This window comes from Myotis lucifugus, unplaced genomic scaffold (assembly GCF_000147115.1).
Source record: "Myotis lucifugus unplaced genomic scaffold, Myoluc2.0 scaffold_1, whole genome shotgun sequence".
Classification (NCBI taxonomy): domain Eukaryota; kingdom Metazoa; phylum Chordata; class Mammalia; order Chiroptera; family Vespertilionidae; genus Myotis; species Myotis lucifugus.
Genome location: NW_005871049.1, coordinates 6840633 through 6862372, shown reverse-complemented (window position 1 = coordinate 6862372; position 21740 = coordinate 6840633). Strand labels below are relative to the sequence as shown.

At 36.1% G+C, this 21740-nt stretch overlaps 1 protein-coding gene across 3 annotated transcripts; it reads right to left on the bottom strand.

Moving 5' to 3' along the window:
* Positions 1–422: 422 nt before the first annotated feature.
* Positions 423–21686, bottom strand: CUNH4orf33 (chromosome unknown C4orf33 homolog). Of its 3 annotated transcripts, none has more exons than XM_023754327.1 (7): positions 21624–21686; positions 18759–18891; positions 12462–12651; positions 10083–10143; positions 6557–6608; positions 6227–6426; positions 423–3695 (listed from the first exon to the last, which is right to left on the bottom strand). In XM_023754327.1, exons 3-7 carry the CDS (start codon positions 12640–12642, stop codon positions 3590–3592), a joined length of 600 nt encoding a protein of 199 aa, XP_023610095.1. In that variant the 5' UTR covers positions 12643–12651; positions 18759–18891; positions 21624–21686; the 3' UTR covers positions 423–3589. The 3 variants fall into 3 exon arrangements, with proteins under 3 accessions (XP_023610095.1, XP_006081745.1, XP_023610101.1); XM_006081683.3 differs by having other exon boundaries at positions 21563–21634; XM_023754333.1 differs by lacking the exons at positions 18759–18891; positions 21624–21686 and adding an exon at positions 16105–16225.
* Positions 21687–21740: the final 54 nt, after the last annotated feature.

Genomic DNA, 21740 nt, shown 5'->3' with positions numbered 1-21740 from the left:
CCTTAAGAGATATCAAGTAGGCGTAACATGTTCTCAAAAAATTAGGGTTGGCACGCAGAAGAATTTTGAGTCAGAGATTTTGCTGGTTTTGGCACGCACTCACAAAAAGGTTGCCCACCCCTGTCCTAAGAGTTTTTTATATGCATTTGTAAAATTATTCAGGTAACATAAATAAATCACCCTAGATTATTTAAAATATGCCTTTCCTATCCAAAACTGGCAGATTGTTACCATATCAAATTAGTTAGTTGCAAATATAACTTCTGTATTTAATCAAAGACGCTTAACACTGTCACCATGATATGTAGTTATAGTGCTTCTTGTAAAAGTCAGCATTTTTTTACACCAGCTCTTTTCATATAGAGAAGATATTTAATAACTGAAAGAAAAAAAGTCAGTTGATAAGTCACATTTAACCAGCACTAATGATTATTTAATGGAACAGCATAAACTTGAAGTGAACACCATTTACAGATTATTTTATAACAGCATTTTATTAAGGAATAATTTACATATAGTAAAACCACAAATCTTAAAATATATACAGCTTGAGGAATGTTGACAACTGTATGCAGGTACCATCATCCAGATCAAAACACAAAACATTTCAACCCAGAAAATTCCCTCATGCCCCTTTTCCAGGTCATTTGAATCCCTTGCCCTTATGCTGAACAGCTGTGGTTCTCATTCAGGATAGCCTAGTTTTGTGTATAATTGGCCTTCACATAAAAATAATTATACAGTATATTCTCTCTGATTTATTTTTCTCAGCATAATGCTTTTCAGATTCATCTAGGTTTTGGCATGCATCAACAGGCCATTCTTTTTTACCAGTAGTATTCCATTGTCTGACTCTATCAGATTATCTATTCTCCTGGGGATGGAAATTTGAGATTGTCTACAGTTTGGCGCTGTTATGAATAAAGCTGCTAAGAACATTCATTTTCCTTGAGTATATATCTAAGAATGAAACTGCTCAATCATAGGGTAGGAATGTATTTAACTATACTAGAAATTGCCAAATAGTTCCCAAGTGGTTGTACCATTTACATTCCTACCCACAATGTTGAAAACCCAGTTACTCCATGTTCTCATTTTCAGGGTTGTTGTTTTTTGCTGTTTTTTTTTTGTTTGTTTGTTTTTTAGCCAGTTAGCCATTGCGTATTTTGTAATTTTAGTCATTCAGTAGCATCTTCCTGTGGTTTTAATTCACATTTCTTTGATAAGTGAGGTTGAGAGCCTTTCTATATACTGATTGGCCTTTTGTATGCTTTCCTCTGGGAAGTGTCTGTTCAACTCTTTTGCTCCTTAACTGGCTTGTCTTTTTATTACTGATACTGTTCTTTACATATTCTAGGTAAGAGTCCTCTGGCAGATACGTGTATTTTGAATATTTTATCCAATTTTGGCTTGCTTTTTCACATTCTCACTGAAGGCTTTTGATGAGAAGCGTTTAATTTTGATAAAGTCCAATTTATTTGTTTTTTTTCTATTTTAGTGAGTGCTTTTTATGTCCTACTTGAAATTTGTTTCCTGCAGATTGTGAAGATTTTCTCCCAGAATTTTTTATTTTACCAGTTACATTTAGGTTCATTTTTTTTTCTTTTGGAGTATGGTAGAGGTCAAGGTTCATTTTTTTTTTCATTTTTTTCCCAGTTATTCCAACACCATTTGTTGAAAAGACTATCCTTTCCCTCTTAAATGCATTGGCACCTTTGTCACAAGTCAACTGACTCTACATAGTTCTCTTCCTGGTTTCTCTATTCTGTTCCATTGATATATTTGTCTAAATTTATGCCAAGGTCATACTGTCTTCACTATTGAAGATTAGTAACAAGTCTTGATTCAGTTAGTATATGTCTTCCAACTTCATTGTGTTTCAAAACTGTTTTGGCATTTCCACACAAAATTTGAATCATCTTGTCAATTTCTATCCCCAAAAAGCCTTCTAGGATTTTAAACTTGGATTGCATTGAATCAATAAATCACTTTGGGGAAAACAAATTAGACATTTATTCTCTCCTATATAGCTGGACAGTCCAGATATATTACTCTACTGCATAGTTCAGAACCCAGGCTCCTTTGTCTTTCTACTCAACTACCTATCCCTGGGTTGGCTCCTTGCTGACACAATGAAGCTAGTGTGTTACCTCAGGGATTCATTCTGCAACTCAGGAAAAAGGAAGGGGAGGGCGAAGGACAAAATGTGTATGGCAGCTGAGTCTTTCATCTTTAAAGCATCTTTTCTTTAAGCCCCACCGGATACTATATACTCATATCTCATTGATGTGAACTGTTTTATAGAGTCATTTCTATCTGCAAAGGCATCTGGGAAAATGTAGTTTTTGAGTAGAGCCCCTAAAAATTAATGTACTGTCAGTAAAGAACAGGAAAACGTATGTAGTGGGTAGGAACTAGGTATCTGCATAAGTAATAAAGTTTCTAGAGATCAACCAAAGAACTTGTATGCATATATTCATAACCCATAGACACTGACAATAGTGTAGTGAAGGCCTGGGGTGGGGGGCAGGGTTGGATTAGAAGGGGTCAATGGGGGGAAGAAGGGGATATATGTAATACTTTCAACAATAAAGATTTCTCTTTTTAAAGTTTCTTCTGCAAAACTGCTAATTATTTAAGTTTAGAATGCTGGAGAAGGAACAGGTAGAGAAGTTCATAAATGATTTACTAGATTGCTTCTAGCTCCGAAATATGTTATAACAGAAATTTTAAAAATTGTAGACCATGATGTTTTGATGTTTACAAAATGAGTACATTCAACACGTTGTTTACTAGCATTCAGAAAATGGCATTTCTTTATAAATAAAAGCAGAAGCTGTTATCTGAATTCCATTTCTTCTACAAAGTAAAAATAGTCATAAGACAGGAAAAATAGCTACTTTAAATAACACATGTATCTTAATGATGCCTTAACAGATGTGGATTTCCTATTCGACTGAAATATATCCTTGTTTTCTACCCAGTTCAAGAATGGACAAAAGATTCTGAGTAAAGAATTAATGTACATGGAGTTCAAAAATGTGAAAATAAGATTTTCCTATCTCAGGCTAGCTAAGGTTTAGGGAAGTGAGAAGAGAAATAATGATTTGATTGACAGAGTCAGGGATATTTAGTGTAAGGATGATGTGAAGCAGATGACAGAATTCATTGACACTGTGGCTCCTGGACTAAATGACTGTAAGAAAAATTTTAACTTTATAGATATAATAATCTACAAACTTTCCATTTTCTTGTTAATTTATACAAAATTTGTCAGAGAAATACTATATTTTCATTGACCTTTATGAAAATATTTATTGTTGAAATGTTTTCACATTATACTTGAAAGAGATTATATTTATTACTAGAGGCCCAGTGCACGAAATTTATGGACTGGTAGGGTCCCTAGCGGCTGCTGGCTGCCGGCCGGGGCCTCCCTCCCTTCCCCTGGCCGGCCCCGCCCCCTGGTTGACCTCCCAGACAACTCCCTGTCGAGGGGACAATTTGCATACTACGCTTTTATTATATAGGATGATTTACCTTAAAAAGTATAGAGAAGAAATGATTGATATGGTCATCTACTATACTCCTATACATCAGGTTTCTCTGTTAGCCACAGGTCAGATTCTGGTTGTTTCCCTTCTTCTCCAAGCAGTGTGTTAAAACTGAAAGGCTTGAAGTATTCCAGACGGTGGCTAAATGCAAAGAAAAAGAAGGTGGGAATTGAAATGAATTATGCATTTGAAAAATAGGTGACCTGAAAGGCTATTCATTCTGTCACATCTGTGATAGGACAACATTCTATTTTAAGAACACCAAAGGTAAGATATATTCTGTATGTATAATTTTCTCACTCTAGCTCTCAAACATTAAGCTCTGAAAACATTCACCCACATCCCAAAGCACTTAAAATGTATCCTCAAAACCTGACTCATTCCATTTAGCCTTAAACAAATCATATTATATTTTTACAGATGTTTTTACATTTAAACTTTGACATACTTTATATCAGTCATATGAACTACTATTTTAGAAGTTTCAGCTCCATAGATAAGAGGATAGACTCCTTTGCCCAAGCAAAGGAGGTTGAAAGAGTGTTAATCCTAGCTCTTTTCTTCCTGGGAACGTCCTTTAACTATTATGGAGATTTCTATTGTGGTTTAATTGGCAGAGAAAGGTTTAGCTAACATGCTGCAGTGGAACTCAGCTCTGCAGCAGATCACTCTGCCTTGGCTGGGCCCTGGCCAACGGCATAGTCGCACTTTTACCTAGGGTAAGCCTCCAATAACAAATACATTGAGGAGTCGAACATATTATAGCACTAAGGGGCTAAAATATAAGAAGATATTAGCTGGTAAAGAGCCAGAGAAACAAGCCATCTTGATATAAGAGCCCTGAGTCACTTGCATTTAGATCCTGGGCCCATTCTGCTTACCTGGCCAGACTGAACCAGTTTGAGTCTCAACTGTCAATCCCAGATGAAGAGGTTCAGGAACCAACAGTGAAGGTTAAGAGAAAAGAAGGGAGGCTAGTTAGGAAGTGTCAGGACTGGGGAGAAAAGAGGAAAGAGCGCAAAGTGTGTCAGGCAGAAAAAAAGGAATAGGCTAGAAGAGATGAAGGCAAAGTGAGTGAAGAAAGAGCATGACAGGAAGGAGAAGGCAAACAGGGAAAGGAAGGACAGCATTTTCAGGGATAAAATGACAGGAGAGTCAGTCCGCCATGGTGCAAAGTCCACGAGTGTTAGCAAAGATAGCTAGATATTAATAAAGGAAGGGCGCAAAGGAATCAGACATTATTAAGTATAATAAACTAGGAAGCTGAATCCGACACTGAGCCTGCTTCAGTAGGAGGTTGAGCATTCACAGGCTCCCCAAGGGCCTGCTGTATTGGGTCCTAATCCCTGAAGAGGACAGGAAGGTCCATTATTGGTCATGACCAGGGGAAGAAGAAAAACAGCTGGAGAAATTCCTCTGCTGGACACATGCCCAGTAGAAGCCAAGATGGTGCTGGGGGAGGTAAGCGCTTGCCCAATAGAGACCAAGATGGTGACCATGGCACAGCGCCAGCCAGAGCACAGCTGTGAACACAGACTAAGCGAGTCAGTGAGGACAGGGACTGAACTTGACTGAACCAATGGCACAGAATTCATGGGCACTGGCCTTTGCTCTTGACTTGATGAAGACAAGGCTGGACTTCTTTCACAGCGGGACAGAGCTGAATCCAGGGCAGTCCTTTGATTTTGCTTCTACAATAAATCTTACCACTGCTTCTCATCCTCCCATACATGGGTCTCCAGAATGCTTTCCTATCACTCTGTGAAAGGTCCTCAATTGTCTCTGTTAGCTCTTCTGAACACACACACTCGCCAGACTGTCTTGGCCACACTGAGTACACTCAGAGAGCTAGAGAGCAGGAATCCCAGCTTGCCCTAGGACAGAATCTGGCTTTCCCAAGGGAGTAAAGCTTGCTGCAATCCATGAGGCATTCATATGGCGGGACAGGAGCTATATTCTCCTTAGGTGACAGCTTCAAAGAGATACGACTCAAATTGGGCAAGTGTAGGAGATACCTGGGCTTACATGCCTGGTGCCCACAGGGGCCAATATCTCTTGTAATAAGTCCACAGGCATAGCTTCTAGGGTCTCCACAGAGAATAGGACTGTTAAAGGGAAATCCAAAGTGATGCTGAGGTATTTATAATTTATTCATAAAACTATCTGTCTGGATGCAATTTAGCAATTAGGAGTCATCTTTGTTATAAGTTATGTTGCCCAAAAACCTAGTTGACATTTTTATCCTTATAAGGTTACTAAGGGAAGACAGCTAGAGAGTTAATTGAAGGTGATATTCTCAAGCAGCAAGGGAAAGAATTTATTAACCCTTTGTTCACACCAACAATCTGAATGTCTCTGGCCAGTCAGCTCTGAAAGGGATGATAAATGAATTTGTAACAATACTTCTATAGCAGCTGTTGCAATATTCACCGAGCAAGATTTTTCTCATATTGCCATGGAAACATAAGTGCTGTACTTATAGCAGAGAGAGAGACTAAGCGGGTCCACAGTCTGTCAAGTATTTACTAAGAACCATCAGGGAACACAGTACCCTACTAGGTGCTTGTACACATGTCTCCTTTGACTGAAAAATGTTATCACTGCTCTACCAAAAATTAATTTCCAAAAAACCCCTCACAGTTGGAACATATCTTCATTCATTTTCTACTTACAAATCAGGTTTTTGTCCTGGTTGCAGTTCATGCTGAGGTACAGGGTAAAGAGCTTCATAGATTCTTTTATCTTTAGATCCATGAATTGCAAATGAATTGAATTTTGTCACGTTTGGTGGAAAATAACTCCAAGGAAGATAAGCTCTGCCTTCCCATTTTGTCTCTCCTCTGGACACTTCGAATGATAGAGCAAGTTCTTGCTACAGAAATGATATGTGAAATATAAAAGGTAATTTCAGATTTATAAGTTAAACATACATATTAAATATTATAATGCATACATAGATCTTATACACTTAAGAACTTTGTCTCATATTTTTATTTACTTACTTTCCACACATTTCTTCTTCCAGATAATAAAAGCACCAAATGTTGTCCATGGCTGTGGAAATTAAAATTCCTCATGAGTGTATTAAAGAAACAAACATTATTTTCTTCACTCTTCTTTATATCTGCAATGTATGTAACTAAATTTCCAAATAATCAAAAGATGGCCCTAGCCAGTTTGGCTCAGTGGATACAGTGTTGGCCTGTGGACTGAAAGGTCCCAGGTTCGATTCCGGTCAAGAGTCGGGTTGAGGGCTTGGTCCCAAGTAGGGGGCGTGCAGGAGGCAGCTAATCAATGACTATCATCACTGATGTTTCTATCTCTCTCTCCCTCTCCCTTCATCTCTGAAATCAATTTTTAAAAAAAACGATGCAAATTGAATACTGGATAATTATAGGAAGAGCCAGTGTGTTCAGTTACTTAGAAATGCCATCATTTTCCAGATGATTATAGTCAAAAGCTACACATGGCCCTAACCCAGTGATGGCGAACCTTTTGAGCTCGGCATGTCAGCATTTTGAAAAACCCTAACTTAACTCTGGTGCCGTGTCACATATAGAAATTTTCTGATATTTGCAACCATAGTAAAACAAAGACTTGTATTTTTGATATTTATTTTATATATTTAAATGCCATTTAACAAAGAAAAATCAACCAAAAAAAATGAGTTCGAGTGTCACCTCTGACACGCGTGTCAGAGGTTCGCCATCACTGCTCTAACCGGTTTGGCTCAGTGGGTAGAGCGTCAGCCTGCAGATGGAAGGGCCCCAGGTTCGATTCTGGGCAAGGGCATGTACCTTGGTTGTGGGCTCATCCCCAGTAGAAGGTGTGCAGGAGGCAGCTGATTGATGTTTCTCTCTCATTGATGTTTCTAACTTTCTATGCCTCTCCCTTCCTCTCTGTAGAAAATCAATAAAATATATATTTTTTTAAAAAGCTACACATGTTCAGATTGCTTTTTATATTATTTAAATATAAAATTATATAAAAGATTTCAGTCAGAAGATGAAAACTCAGCAAAGGGGTGGGGGATATTATAGTATTTGGCATCTATAATAATAAAAGCGCAATATGCTAATTAGACCAGAGTCCTTCCAGAGGAAGCTGGGGCTTTGAGGGAAGCCCGGGTCTCAGGTGCCAGAGGGAAGCCGGTGCTGGTAGCTTGGGGAAGAAAGGCCTATTCTTGCACGAATTTTGTGCATTGGGCCGGCCTCTAGTTTATAATAAAACTAGTTTCAAAAACAAAAGTACCCTAAGAGAAGCTGGCACCAATTTCCAGGTGAATCCAACAACTTTACTAAAGGTTATTTCTATAAGAAAACTGTATTGAAGCTCATGAGGAATAAAGAAAATATAAAATATAGGTTGTCTAAAACTGTATCTGTCTGCCTCTTGTGTTTTCCTGCTTTCTGCCATTAGTTCAGACACCAATGTCACATTTTCAAAGAGAAACACAACATATCCTCAAAAGGAAAGTCTAATAAAAGAGCATAATTGGGACTAGCGGGTCAATAAGAATCAAAGATTTTCGAGTAGTTACATGAAAGAAATTTATTGTCTCTGGAAAAGACTATATCTAAACACTTCTATCCAGATAGTCTATTGTAAGCTTTTCAGGGAGGATTTCCTTCCGAAAACTATTCTAACACATGACAAGTATTCTTTCCTCTGCTTATTTTTATTGTTATGATGCAAGCTTAATAATATCCTAGGAGAAGTAAAAGTTCTTGTAAATGAAAACAATAATATTCTTCACATTGTTTTCCTAGAGACTAATTGTTACAGGAATTGATTGCCTGAAGCAAAACCTTGATTCTTGATTATTGACTGTCCTGATATATATGAAACCAAACTACTTTAAGGATTTTTTTTAATTTTTAGAACTTATTAATTTTGTACATAATAGTTATTATGTAATATCTTAACAAAAGAGAATCTAATTATCCTATTCATCCAGTGCTAAGTAATCTCTTTATGAAAATAAACTGGTATTTTTATCTAATAAAAGTAAAACCAAGAATGAAACTTTAGAATTCTAGTAGATCCAAGTTCTTTACTGTCTTGTAGACAAGTTATAAATCTATTTGCCTTAGCTTTCTCCCCTGTATGGTGAAAATAATCACACAATGGGTGAATATTTTTTTTACTCATGTGACAGTTTATGACAATCATATTTTTCAATAAAATATTTTGGCATGTTAGTTGAAAGGTAACATACAAAGATACTAGGTTATTCCTCTGAAAAATATAATTGGAAACAGCTACATTTTCCACATTAGAGTTAGCAAAAAAATCAAATTAAGGGAAAAGAAAATGATATCTAAAATTTTGTTTAAATTGATTGGAACTTCTGCCCAGCCTACAAAGGGACAAAGGCTAATGGATACTAGATACTGAAAGACATTTAAATGCCATTTAAAAGGATAATCACAATACAAAAAAAATATTCATTACTCAATATTTTACTAACTTAAAATTTGTTATAATATAGATGAGAGGTGGGCATAAATTCATTTTTTCATATCTACAGGACAAATATTGTCAACTAGGTAAAGAAGGTTACCAAAGGAATGGTTAAATTTGAACAAAGAGAGTCCAAGGTTAACACTTTAAATAAGTCTAGCAAAAACCATGTGTGATTTATCCCTGGCACTGAACACAAAGTGACATAGTACACACTCAATAACTAAATGAGGACTACTGTACAGCCTATGAGGGAAGGCGGGGGGTGAGGGGGCAAGAAATCAACCAAAGGACTTGTACACATGCACATGAGCATAACCAATGGACACAGACAGTAGGGGGGTGAGGGCTTGTGCTGGGGGATGGGGGTGGCCGGGGAGAGGTCAATGGGGGAAAAAGGAGACTCATTTAATACTTTAAACAATAAAGAATTTAAATTTAAAAAAATGAGGACTAAGTGAAGAAACACGTGAATACATTATTAACAAATACATAAAATGAAAGTGTAATGTAGTTATTTAAAAAATTTCCTAAAAGAAACATTTTCATAAATTAGTTTAATTTATTATATCTATATGTCTCTATTTCTGAGTAGCTAGGACATAATGCCAATTTATAGAATAAATAATGAGTTTCTGTTTTATAATAATATTCATTTGCAAAAAAAATTATTTTCAAATTTATTAAAAAGACCAACTACATAGTAAAATTAAAATAACATCAACGTACTATTTTCAAATATCTGTAATATATACAGAGTGTGACAAAAGTAGGCTTACAATTGTTTGTATGGGAAATAATACAATAATTAATAAATAATAATATAAAAATAAACTCTGTTTTGCATACTCACAACTTTAAACCTATTTTTGCCAAACCTGTTTTAAACATACATTTTAAATTATACAGTTATTTGAAAATAAGAAATTATACATAGTTCAGATTGGCATTTGCCCTAGTTTATTGAAATTAGTAAATGTTTACTATGACCACATGATTTATACCTAGAAAACAATGTGTTCAAGTAATATAGTAATGAGTTAGAAAAAAAAATTTTATACTTACGGGCAAAGTTCAACTTCTAAGTACTGTTCAGTTATGTCATTCAAGAAAAATGCTTCTACAACTTTTGAAAACAGAGATATAAAATATTGAGAATTTAATTATGCTTCAACAAAAATTATTTATTTATTCCTTTAGAGTATAAAATAAATTAACTCATTATTTTTAATTATAGCTGTATCCTCAGTAGGGAAGGGACAAAGAAAATAAATAGACATTGCTAAGAAATAAATTACCATCAAATTTTTCCATATCAGATTGCCATAAATTAAAAAGATGAGTAAAGCCTAGTGCTGGTGAGGTTGTAAAGAAATCAACATTATCATATAGACTTTAGGCCAATTATCTTTTTCTGATAATCTATCTTAAGGAAATAATCAGACAACTAGAAAAATAAGTAAATATAATGCTATTCATCAAAGTATTGCTCAAAAATTAGATATTACCTAAATGGTTATCTCCTATTATATAGGATCATTGCCTATTATATAAATAAATCTTCTATTATATAGGAAAGCTACCATATAATTATGGAATTTATGTATTCTATGTATGTAACCATTAAAATCAAAGACAGTTAAATATTTTTTGATATGAAAACATATCCATGATATTTGACAAGTAGGCTACAGAGCAATAACCAAATCAGCAAATAAGTAAACCTTTCAATGCTGCAAAGAGAATAAGGGGCCAGGTCATGAAAATTCTTATATAGAAATCATATTAAGAAGAACTTATCTGGGGAGGAGCAGAAGCCTGAGAAGGTTTTTAAGTAGCTGAATGATGACTTTAAATTTTTCTTTTTAAATGTATCTTTATTGTTGAAAGTATTACAGAGGTCCCCTTATTCCCCTATTGATAGATCACTCTGGCTTTCAATAGAGAAGGATAAACTTAAGGGCAAAGACGATTTAGAAGTCTCTGTCCTATTTGAGGTAAAAGATGATAAAGAGATGATGGGAATGAAGAAGGGGTACTGAAATAGAGAAACATTTAGGAGGGAAAATTGGTATGACTTAGTAGATAAATCCAAACATAGAGAGTGAGGGAATATCTTCGAAAAAATTCACATTTCTATGTTCAGTGATTTGATGTATTTGACTGCCATTGATTGAGACTGGGCAATTAGGGAAAGAGCAGGTTTATGAGAAAAGTGGATAAGTTGAGTTTGGTACTTGTTGAGTAGATAAGTCACACTAGTGTGTACACCAATGGGAAAGTGATATATACAAGCTCTGTATCAGTAATAGACAACATATGGTTAACATTTTATAAATTAATCTTGACAAAATGCATGGCATACAGATGGTATAAAGTAGATGTTAGTAGGGACTAGAAGAATCATCCAAGGTTTCTTTGGCCCTGGACGATATGGCTCAGTTGGTTGGAGTGCTGTCCTGTGCACTGGAAGGACATGGGTTCAATCCCAGGACAGGGCACATACCTGGTCACGGGTTCAATTTCCAGTCAGGGCACATACCTAGGTTGTGGGTTCAAACCCCGGTCAGGGCGCATTCTAGAGGCAACTGAACACTGTGTCTCTCTCACATGGCTGTTTCTCTTTCTCTCTTTCCCCAACCCTCTCTAAAATCAATTAAAAAAAAAAGGTTTCTTTGAATAAATGGAACTTGATTTAGACTAAGTGCATTAGACGCAGGAGGAATAGAATGAGAAAAGGTACATGGGTGAGAATGTGCATGGATAGTAGCCTTTTAGAAATCAAGAGGTTTTGGTTGAATATGATAGCCCCATTCATGAGTCCCCAGAAAGTTTAAAGGAAGGATTTGAACTTTATCTCCGGAATAGTAATGGTTTGTGATCTGGGGAATGGCATCATAAAGTCTTTTTACAAAGATAAGTTTGGTAGCTTAATTAGGAGACATTAGACGGGGATCATATAGCAAACCTGAAAGTGTAATTTTATGGTGTCTTTTAACCTTCGTTTGATATGTGAGATTACTTGTCAGTACATATAAAATAAAAACTACATTTCATATTGAAGTTGATAGTGTTTCTATAATAAGTAAAACACCCTAAAACTTCCATAAAGAAGGTTTATAAGGTTAAAGTGGCAATCTGAAGACAAAACAAGAATGCTGAACTCTTCTCAGACTAGGTAACAGAAGTAAAGGAAGGACATATGGCAGCAATTTGGAAGTCTGGATTTGTAATTGCCATTTTTCACTGTTCTAGTTATAGAGTTAAAGTCGCATAGGTAATGGTGAAAAAGTCAGAATGAGAGATTGGTAGGAAATATCACACACTGCATATGTCAGTTGCTCAGAAGCACTCACTTCCTTACAGCAAGATAAAATAATAGCTCTGTGAGAGGTTATTATAAAAAGATTTATGTCTGCAATAAAACACCGTACTTCCACTTACCTTCATAATCCCACAGTCCCTTGAAAGGCTTTCCTGGTTCTCCAAGCGGGGCTGGAGGATCATTGAAAAATGGAGCACTAACTTTCAACATCACTCCTCCATCACCTGGGTTCAGCCTGACAAACACTGGTTCATGCGTCACTGGAGAACCATCCCAAGTGTGTTCAATTTTAAAATCCATCTTTAGACACTAAAGGAAAAAAAAGACATATTAAAACAAACTCTTTAACAATATAGAAATGTTTCCTTTAGTCAGAAATGAAGTGAAAATTTCCAATAAGCCAGCAGGACGACAGCAGCGTGATGAGAAGAGGGTTCTGAGAGTCCAAAGGCCATTTGTGCTATGGCAAAATAATGGACACTGAGTTTTACCGTAAACTAGGTAGTTGGACCCAAAAAGCTTTGAGACTTTAAGTCTAGACCCAAAATTGTTTCTTTTTACAACTGTAATTAAGCCCACTGCAGAAACTGTTCATGTACTTAACAACTATAAGCATTATGAGTTTTTATGCCATTCTTTGTCATTTACTGTAAAATGTGCAGGTGTCTAAACTATTGGGTCCCTTGAGAACCAAGATCTTTAAAATAAAACTCAATTTGAATAAAATATTCTATCATTCAGCAGAAGCATTTCTGTTAGTACCTATTCTTTTGGTTAAAACCCTGTTTTTCTTTGGGGGGGGAAGGGGACTCCAACTATTTGAAGGTTAGTAAACTTTAATATTGTCTTCCTTGTTCTCAGGGTATAGATTTTCTTAATCTATTTCAAAAAAATTTAAATGTGTTTTTATTGATTTTAGAGAGAGAGAAGAAGGGAGGGATAGAGAGATAGAAACATCGACGAGAGAGAAACATCATTGACTGGCTGCTTCCTGCACGTCCCCTATGGGGATAAGCCCGCAATGTGGGCATGTGCCCTGACGGGGAATTGAACCTGTGACCTCTTGGTTCCTGGGTCAACTCTCAACCTCTGAGCCTGCTAATAGCTGGGCTTCTTAGTCTATTTCAAAGTTTAAATGCTGAAAGATTCTTTTTCCATTTTTCTAAGGGTGAAAAGAGATTAATCAAGCAATTTGGTCATTTAACACTTGAAATATCAAAAAGTGACACAAGCAGTATTTGCATTTTATACTGTTTTTCCAAAGATTAAATGGAAGGACACATTATTATATTAATAAAATTACATATTGTTGAAAACTACAAATTGGGCATTTTATAAACATCTGATTTAATTTCACTAGAAACTAGCAGATGAACTATTATTATCCTCAGTACAAAAGAAGGAACTGACTTGTTGAAGGTCACATAGCAGGCAAATCAAGAAATTGAAACAATGCCAGCCATGTTTACCCAGATGGAGTCATTTTAGGAATCTGGAGGGAGATGAAAACCTTATTTTAGGGGTAGTGAATTCTCCAAATTATACTAGATTCATATGCCATGTTCAGAGGAGAATCTTGATTAGTAAATGATGATATTTTCACACTGAAATTTATATACCTGAAATCTTTGAAGGCATTTCCTTGTTTCATATGTTATTTTTATTGCAAGTAGTAAAGTACTAAATTTTCAATACATTTATTTCATTGAATGTGTATGGAGTACTAGCTATGTGTCAAGCATTGGAAGATCCAAATATATAAGCTCTGTGTCACATAAGGAATCCAACATCTCTGAAAACCTTTTTCTAAAGTATGTAGTGCCCTGGCCAGGCTCAGTTGTTGGAGCATCATCCCATACACCAAAAGGTTGCAGGTTCCATTTCCAGTCAGGGCACATACCTAGGTTGCAGTTTCTACACCCGGTCAGGTGCATATGGTGGCAACCAATAGATGCTTCTTTCACATCAGTGTCCTCTGTCTCTATCTCTATCTCTATCTCTCCCCCTCTCTCCCTTCCTCTCTCTCTAAAAGCAATAAACACTGGAAGCATGGAACAGAGTGTGGAATCTCCGAGGGAAGGTGGGGGGAAAGGTGAGGGGGGGAGGTAGTCAACCAATGACTTTGTATGCATATATGCATAACCCATGAACACATACAATAGGGTGCTGAAGACCTGGGGCAAGGGTGGGGGGTGGGGGGTGGGGGGGAGAGGTTGGAGGGAGTCAATGGGAGATAAACTCTAAAATTAAAAAGTAGTTCTGGTATTACAACCCATTTGCAAGTAAAAGCATATTAGAAAAGGATAAGTTTAACAATTTATATTGAAATAAGCTCAGTGAGTGATAAGACTATAAATATAAATTGATCCTGATTTATGTGGACTTTAGTCCTGACTTGCATGGAATAAAACATTAATAATAAATTTTCTTTAGTTAAAATATCTAGATACCTTCTTCAAAAATAAATCTATATCCTCTACCCCAAATTTTGGTAAGTATCTTCTTATTACATATAGGAAGAAATAAGAATAAATCAAGATATTAGAAATGCTCATTAAAGCTGATTCTGGTGGCAATATACTGAGGGAACATGCTATTTTCCTAACTTGGAATTTGACAATCCTGGCAAAACATAGCTCAGCAACTAAGAAATGTTAGTAGATTTACTCATTCTCCATACAAGCATCATATCCACAAAATGCTGCACACATTAAAGGGTCCCCAATTCTATTCAATGGGTTTCCACTAGAAAATTTTCAACTTCCAGCTTTTTCAGACAATCATCTCTATCTCTAATTGGAATTAAGCCATATTCAGTGATGAGCTCCTAAAAGTGGCCTGTCACTTGCATGCACACATGGCGGTCAGATTTCAAATTATTTCCAAATCTAATCTTATCCGAAGGATAAGAGATTAAAAGATAAAAGCAAAGAGTATAAGACAGTGGTACCTCAAGTCTTTCTACCAGTTCCTTATGCCTTTTCCCCTAAGTTTTTTGTTGTTGTTTTTTGAGCATTGTTTGAAAATTACTGCCAGAAATATTGACTAGACTTCCACGATCAGGGAGGAGAGTCATGGTTGACATGACCAAGGGTAGAATATAGTTTTGGCTTTAATTGCATAAAATTACTTTATTTTCTTATCTGAACAACAAATTTGTTAATCTGCTTAAAGAACACTCATGTCAGTCCAACCATGCATAATATTGATAGTAAAATTACCCTAACAATTACAGTCTTGCCAACTAGTTTACAGTCTAATCTAAATATAGCATGGACCCAGAAAGAGACAAATGATTATCTCTTCAACTCCCTGGGGATACCCAGGACTGTCTCCTGAGGCTTAACCTCCACCACCTTTCAATTTCTTGTTTGCACATGTACCCAGACAATTAAATAGTCAATGCACTTTTTCAGTCCAGGTTGGTGTGCTTCCAGGAGCACTGGACTCCCTGTCATTCTCTATTGCCCCTGCACCCATTTTGACTCACAGCACTGAAACCACATGACCTACTTGTTTAGTGTCTCTGCTTTCCCATATAGAATGCCTGTAACAGGAACTCAGTTATTTGTTGAGTGAATAATTGTTCTAGTCTCTGGATCTAAAATTTCATGACTCTGAGGTTTTATGAAGGAGAAATCAACTGTGTTAGTGGTATCATTTTCTCTTTCAACACTACATACCAAAATGACAGATAACTGAGATGATGTATCAAGAAATTTCCTTTCAATTTAGTTTATCAAAGATTCATTAGCTACTTACAGTTTTTCAGGCACCATGCCAGGTGCTAGGGAAGTAAAGTATAAGAAAGACGTCTATGGGGAGTTGAGCTAATCAACCAGGTCCATTATCAATTGGTTCACTTTTGCAGACCAATGAAATAAAGTTGGGTCCCTACACCAAACAAAGTTTCAAATGAATCAAAGATTTAAACATAAAAATCAAGCCATATAAAAACAAGAAAGAAAAAAGTGGGAGGATTTAAAAAAAGACAATAGTAGAAAAAGCCTTTTAAAATATAACCCCAAATCCAGAAGATATAAACAAACAAACAAAAAAAATGGATAGATACATTTGGCTTAAAGCAGAAGTCTGCCTATCCCCACCAAAAAATAAAACCCTCACCATTTCAAAATCAAAACATAGTCTGGAGAAAAATATCTACAACTCATATTTCAGACAAATAACTAATTTATTTAATCTTTTTTTTTATATATTTTATTGATTTTTTACAGAGAGGAAGGGAGAGGGATAGAGAGTCAGAAACATCGATGAGAGAGAAACATCGATCAGCCGCCTCCTGCACACCTCCTACTGGGGATGTGCCTGCAACCAAGGTACATGCCCTTGACCGGAATCAAACCTGGGACCTTCCAGTCCGCAGGCCAACGCTCTATCCACTGAGCCAAACCGGTTACGGCTAATTTATTTAATCTTTAAAGGGCTCCTAGAAGTCAATAAGGAGAAGACCAAAATCCCAACAGAAAAATGGGTAGAGATATGAACAGCTAATTCACAGAAAGAAAATGCGGAATGTTCAACTTCACTTATAATGATAGAAGTTGGTTAGTGTGTAGCATGTTAGTTAGAGTGTAGTGTGTTGACCTGAGACATCAAGGTTGAGGGTTCAACCTCCGGTCAGGGTACAAACAAGAAGCAACCAATGAATGCATAAATAAAAACACCAAATCAATGTGTCTCTGTCTTGCTCTCTTTCTCTCTCCCCCTCCACTCTCTCTCTCTGAAATCAATCAATAAATTGTTTGTTTTTAAATAAATGCAAAATAAAAAAATAAATTACTATTTTTCACTTAGATTTTCAAGGATCGGAAAGTTTGATAACATGCTAATGAGGACAATGAGAAGCAATCACACTCTGCTGTTGGGGCATAACTGGCACGGCCTTTGTCAAGGGCAACCCCTCAATAGTTATCTAAATAAAAAATGCAAACATCCTTTGACTCAAAAATTCTAGTTCTAGAAGTTATTAGACCTGCACATATTCAAAGTAACATAAGTGTAAAAATATTCACTGAAACATTGTTTAGAATAACAAAATGTTGTAAGCAATTTAAATACCCATCAGTAGAGGACTGGTACAGAAAATATACTATATCATATAAGGAAATACTACATAGCTGTTAAAAAGTGAGGCACCTCTATACATACATCTAAAATATAATAAGTGGAAAAAAGAAAGGTGCAAAAAAGTAAGTATTCAATTAATAAAAAGGAAGACTAATTGCAGGTATGCTTGTGAATGCATACAGTATCTCAGGAAGCATAAACAAGCCAGGGCAGCAGTGGTTGCCTCTTTGGATCTACCTAACACAGGGGAGGAAGGGAGACTTACTTTCAACAATATCACTTTATTGTTTGTTTATTTTTTATCTATTTGAATTTATACTATGATAGATACACATTACTATTCAAAAATACATAAATAATTTAAAGCTCTTGTTAAAGTCTAATTTAAGGCTAGGTCTATCTCCTTTTTTTTTTTGTTAATCCTCAACCAAGGATATTTTTTCCACTGCACTTTAGAGAGAGTAGAAGGGAGAGAGGGAGAGAGAGAGAAAGAGAGAGAGATGAAAGAGACACATTGTCTGTGGCAAGAGCCCCAACCTGGGTTGGGGATCTAACCTGCAACCCTTTGATGCACAGGCAGACACTCTAACCACTGAGAAACACTGGTCAGAGCGAAGGCTAGGTGTCTTTAAAGTGTATGGTAACTACCTCTTTTCTCCTTTATATTATGTATGCTGAACCTGTCTAAAAAGTCAGAATGGATATTAGGAACATTACTTAAAGAATATATTCATTCAAGGTGATCACCACCTTGCTATGTAATTTTAATGTTGGCTCTTAAACTTTCTTAAAAGAATGTTTACTATTAATCCTGTTTTTTCCCCACATTTTAACTGCTATTCTTCAAATTACTCTTTCATCAAAAAAGGTCAAAATTAATTTTAAATTATTTTCATGCTTTCCCTATATGCAAAGCCATTTAAAAGGACGTGAAGGGAGAAAGAGGAGAAAGAAGTTCAGAGTATTAAAAGCTTAGGAGAGGGGGGAAATTCCAGGAAGGTTAAAAGAAGAGAATTATGGAAAAGGTGTTTCTCAACAGAACGTTGCAAGGACAATTTCACAAAATTTTCCTTAGTTTTCTACAAAACTTATTTCTTTTCCGTTTCCATTCTCCACATACACACACAGCCCTTCCCCTCCAGTTTAAAGAGAAAAGGAGAAATGAGGAAGTCAGGCCGGAGAGGGAGTAAACTATGCCAGCAGGAAGAGGCAGCTGAGTAAGTAACCAGAGAAAAAGCTAACGACAAGAATGGGGGAAGGTGCAAGGAATGAGAATGAAAAAGAAAACAACAACAACAACAACAAAAAAAACATAAGAGAACACAGACCAGGAAGCTCTTCCTCCACCAGGCTTGCTACATCCAGCTGACTTCAATGGAGAGGACTCAGCTTAGGCTCCGCCCAGCTGCCTACACATTCTAGGGGTGGAGCGTGGAGGACCGAAGCAGACACCTGATTTTTCTAGGAAAGAAAAATGTTGAAGGACCATCAGTGAACATCTGAAGACTCTTGAAGTGTGAACGGTTTTCTAGAGGGAAGAGTAACCCCACAATATAAATCCTGTGCAACAACTTTAAAATCAACTGCAAAGAATTAAGATTAAAATAGAACATGTACAATGATAATTCACTAAATGCAACTAAATGCTAATTGGCTATATAAGCCAAACCTGGAAATTATATTATACCAGCTATAAATAGTATTACCCTAGCTGTAAATTACATCTACATAGTGGTCAACAATGGTGACAATGGAACCAGAGTGCCTGGATTCAAATCCCAATTCAGACACTTTCTAGTTGTTATAATCAGAAAGTTATAAAATAATTTTAAAATAGCACATACCTTAAAAGGTTTTTGTAAGAATTAAATTTGTATATATCTTAAATTTGTATATATCTACATATTAGTATATTATATATATTTATATATATTTATATTTATATTTAAACAACAGTGAAAAGTAAAAGTCCTAAAATGTTCTTTGACTAGCAATTGTTGGCATGGGTGTTTTCTTAATAGAAAATAACAGCTGCTGTCTTTGGTAACATAGAAAAGGTAGATTTTCAAATAGCTTTATATCTTGACCTCTTTCTGCAATAATGGAATAGTTCTGTATTGTTCCATATAAATTACAGAATAAATATAGAAAAGAAGACATCTGTAATACAACAGTAAAAATAAATTTTTTAAAAATAGAAGGGGTAAAAAGCTGGACTAAATTTCACCTTTCACAGTTTCATTTTTAAAAGTTATATGTACAATATATTGATCATGAATTGATTATAAACTTGCTTTTTTCTGAAATTTTTAATATTTTACTCAATTACATGAGCATAAGGGATATTTTCAGTCTCATAATCTTCACTTAATTACAATATTTTTAAAATATCAACCCTATTATTCTAGTTTTTATACGTCTGTTCATGCAATAAATTCATTTCAAAGTTTGTGCCGGTGGGTATTATTGGTACTTTCTGAACTGAAGTGGTTATCTTATAGAAAACAAGACTATGAAACAGGTAGTCTGACTGACCCTTGAGATCATAAAATACGGTTAAATGTTCTAGAGATGTACACCTGGTTCTGGTTAGTTCAGTTCCATCTGTCCAAGCAGTTTCAGTATTTATCGACCTAGTTGCCTACATTTACTATCTCCATCAACAATGTTGACTTATTGTTTCTATATAGGATTAGAGGTATCCAGGATGTGCTTGCTCTTTGCTTTCACCAACACTAATATATCTTATCGACTTTCAGTGTAAATGTAGAACCAAGTTTATACCTACTTGTTTGATGCCAACTTAAACCACAATATGACAGTATTCAAGATTCAAATGTAAGAGAAGGTACAAGCAAACCCTTGAGGAGTCAGCGAGAAGTTCACGAAGAAAAAGTCATACACTGACCTTTGAAAAAGTTGGAGCTTGCACACTCAATTTCTCCTTTCAACAAGTTTTAATGTTAATTTAATGGCTGCTAAAAGCCAAATCAAGGTCAATCTTCACTAACTCAAAGCTAAATTAAACTTTTGTCTGGTCATTAGACATACCTCCATAATTAACATAATTAATCTTTAGAGCAGTGGTTCTCAACCTTCCTAATGCCGTGACCCTTTAATATAGTTCCTCATGTTGTGGTGATCCCCAATTTCATTGTTACAAATTGAACATAATTAAAGCATAGTGATTAATCACAAAAACAATATGTAATTATATATGTGTTTTCTGATGGTCTTAGGCGACCCCTGTGAAAGGGTCGTTCGACCCCCAAAGGGGTCGCGACCCACAGGTTGAGAACCGCTGCTTTAGAGGCAGGGACCATCATATTATCTTAATAATGAATATGGAGAAAGCCCATAACAGGACTTCAAATACGTACCTTCAAATACACCGTTGGACAAATTTTTTAAATTTCTCAATACATTCTGCTAACATTACTTTGTGTATATAACATTATGAGCACAGGACCACAAAATTTAACTGTTAAAGAAAAAGCCAAATTGAGCTACATCTATGACATGTCTGTTCAGTGAAACTACTTCAATCCATAAAAACAGTCTATTAAAAAGCACTAAAACTATTGGCTAGTTCAAGGTAACATTTATATTGCTAGCATTGAAATTTCCTCCAATGCTAACTGTTGAAAAAAAATGATAGGGTTTAAATCCAGACAAAATCAATTTTTAATAATGGGAATTGTAATCCGCCCATAGATGTAAAGTTTTGCCTAATTCTTTTCTTGCAAAAATGTAATTTTTGTCTTTCCCCCTTTGGGGGAAGAAAGTTATCTCTAGAGAAACAAGTGCTGAATTTGCAGGGCCTTTGGAGTACTTCTAACTACATGCCTCATTGCTACTCAGTTAAATATTCAAACAACTGTCTCCTTTCTCCAAAGACCGGAGAGGGTGAGGACGGTACTTCGTTTCTGGAGATTACCGAGTCCTCACTCAGAAAGCCTCCAGCGGGTCAGCCTTGGTGTGGCCTCTGAAGACGCCAGTCTGAGTTTTGCACGCCCCCCCCCTCCCCCCAGACCCTTTCCAAACCTCCCCCTCCCCACTTTGGAGAGCGGGTTCTCCCAGTCCAGAAGTCTAGGGGAATTGTAAACATCTATTTAATGACCTAATAACCTACCTAGGTTTAGATTTTGGGGGTTTTCTTAAAAAAAAAAAAACAACCAGCTGGGTCCCCCCACCTGAAGACACAGGCCGGCCAGCTTTCCCGCCACCACTCCGCCGGCTCAGCTGGCTGTCATCCCCCTTCCCACAGCTCCGACAAATAGCCAATAGCGTATAGCGTGCGAGGACGCTAG

Excerpts from the sequence above, each read along its gene's own strand:
- CUNH4orf33 (XM_023754327.1), bottom strand. The coding sequence starts at position 12,642 with ATGGATTTTAAAATTGAACACACTTGGGATGGTTCTCCAGTGACGCAT. Across the intron at positions 6,609-10,082 it reads TTAGAAGTTGAACTTTGCCC|CCATGGACAACATTTGGTGC; the intron begins GTAAGTATAAAA and ends TAATTTCCACAG. Across the intron at positions 6,427-6,556 it reads GAAGAAGAAATGTGTGGAAA|CAAGAACTTGCTCTATCATT; the intron begins GTAAGTAAATAA and ends TCATTTCTGTAG.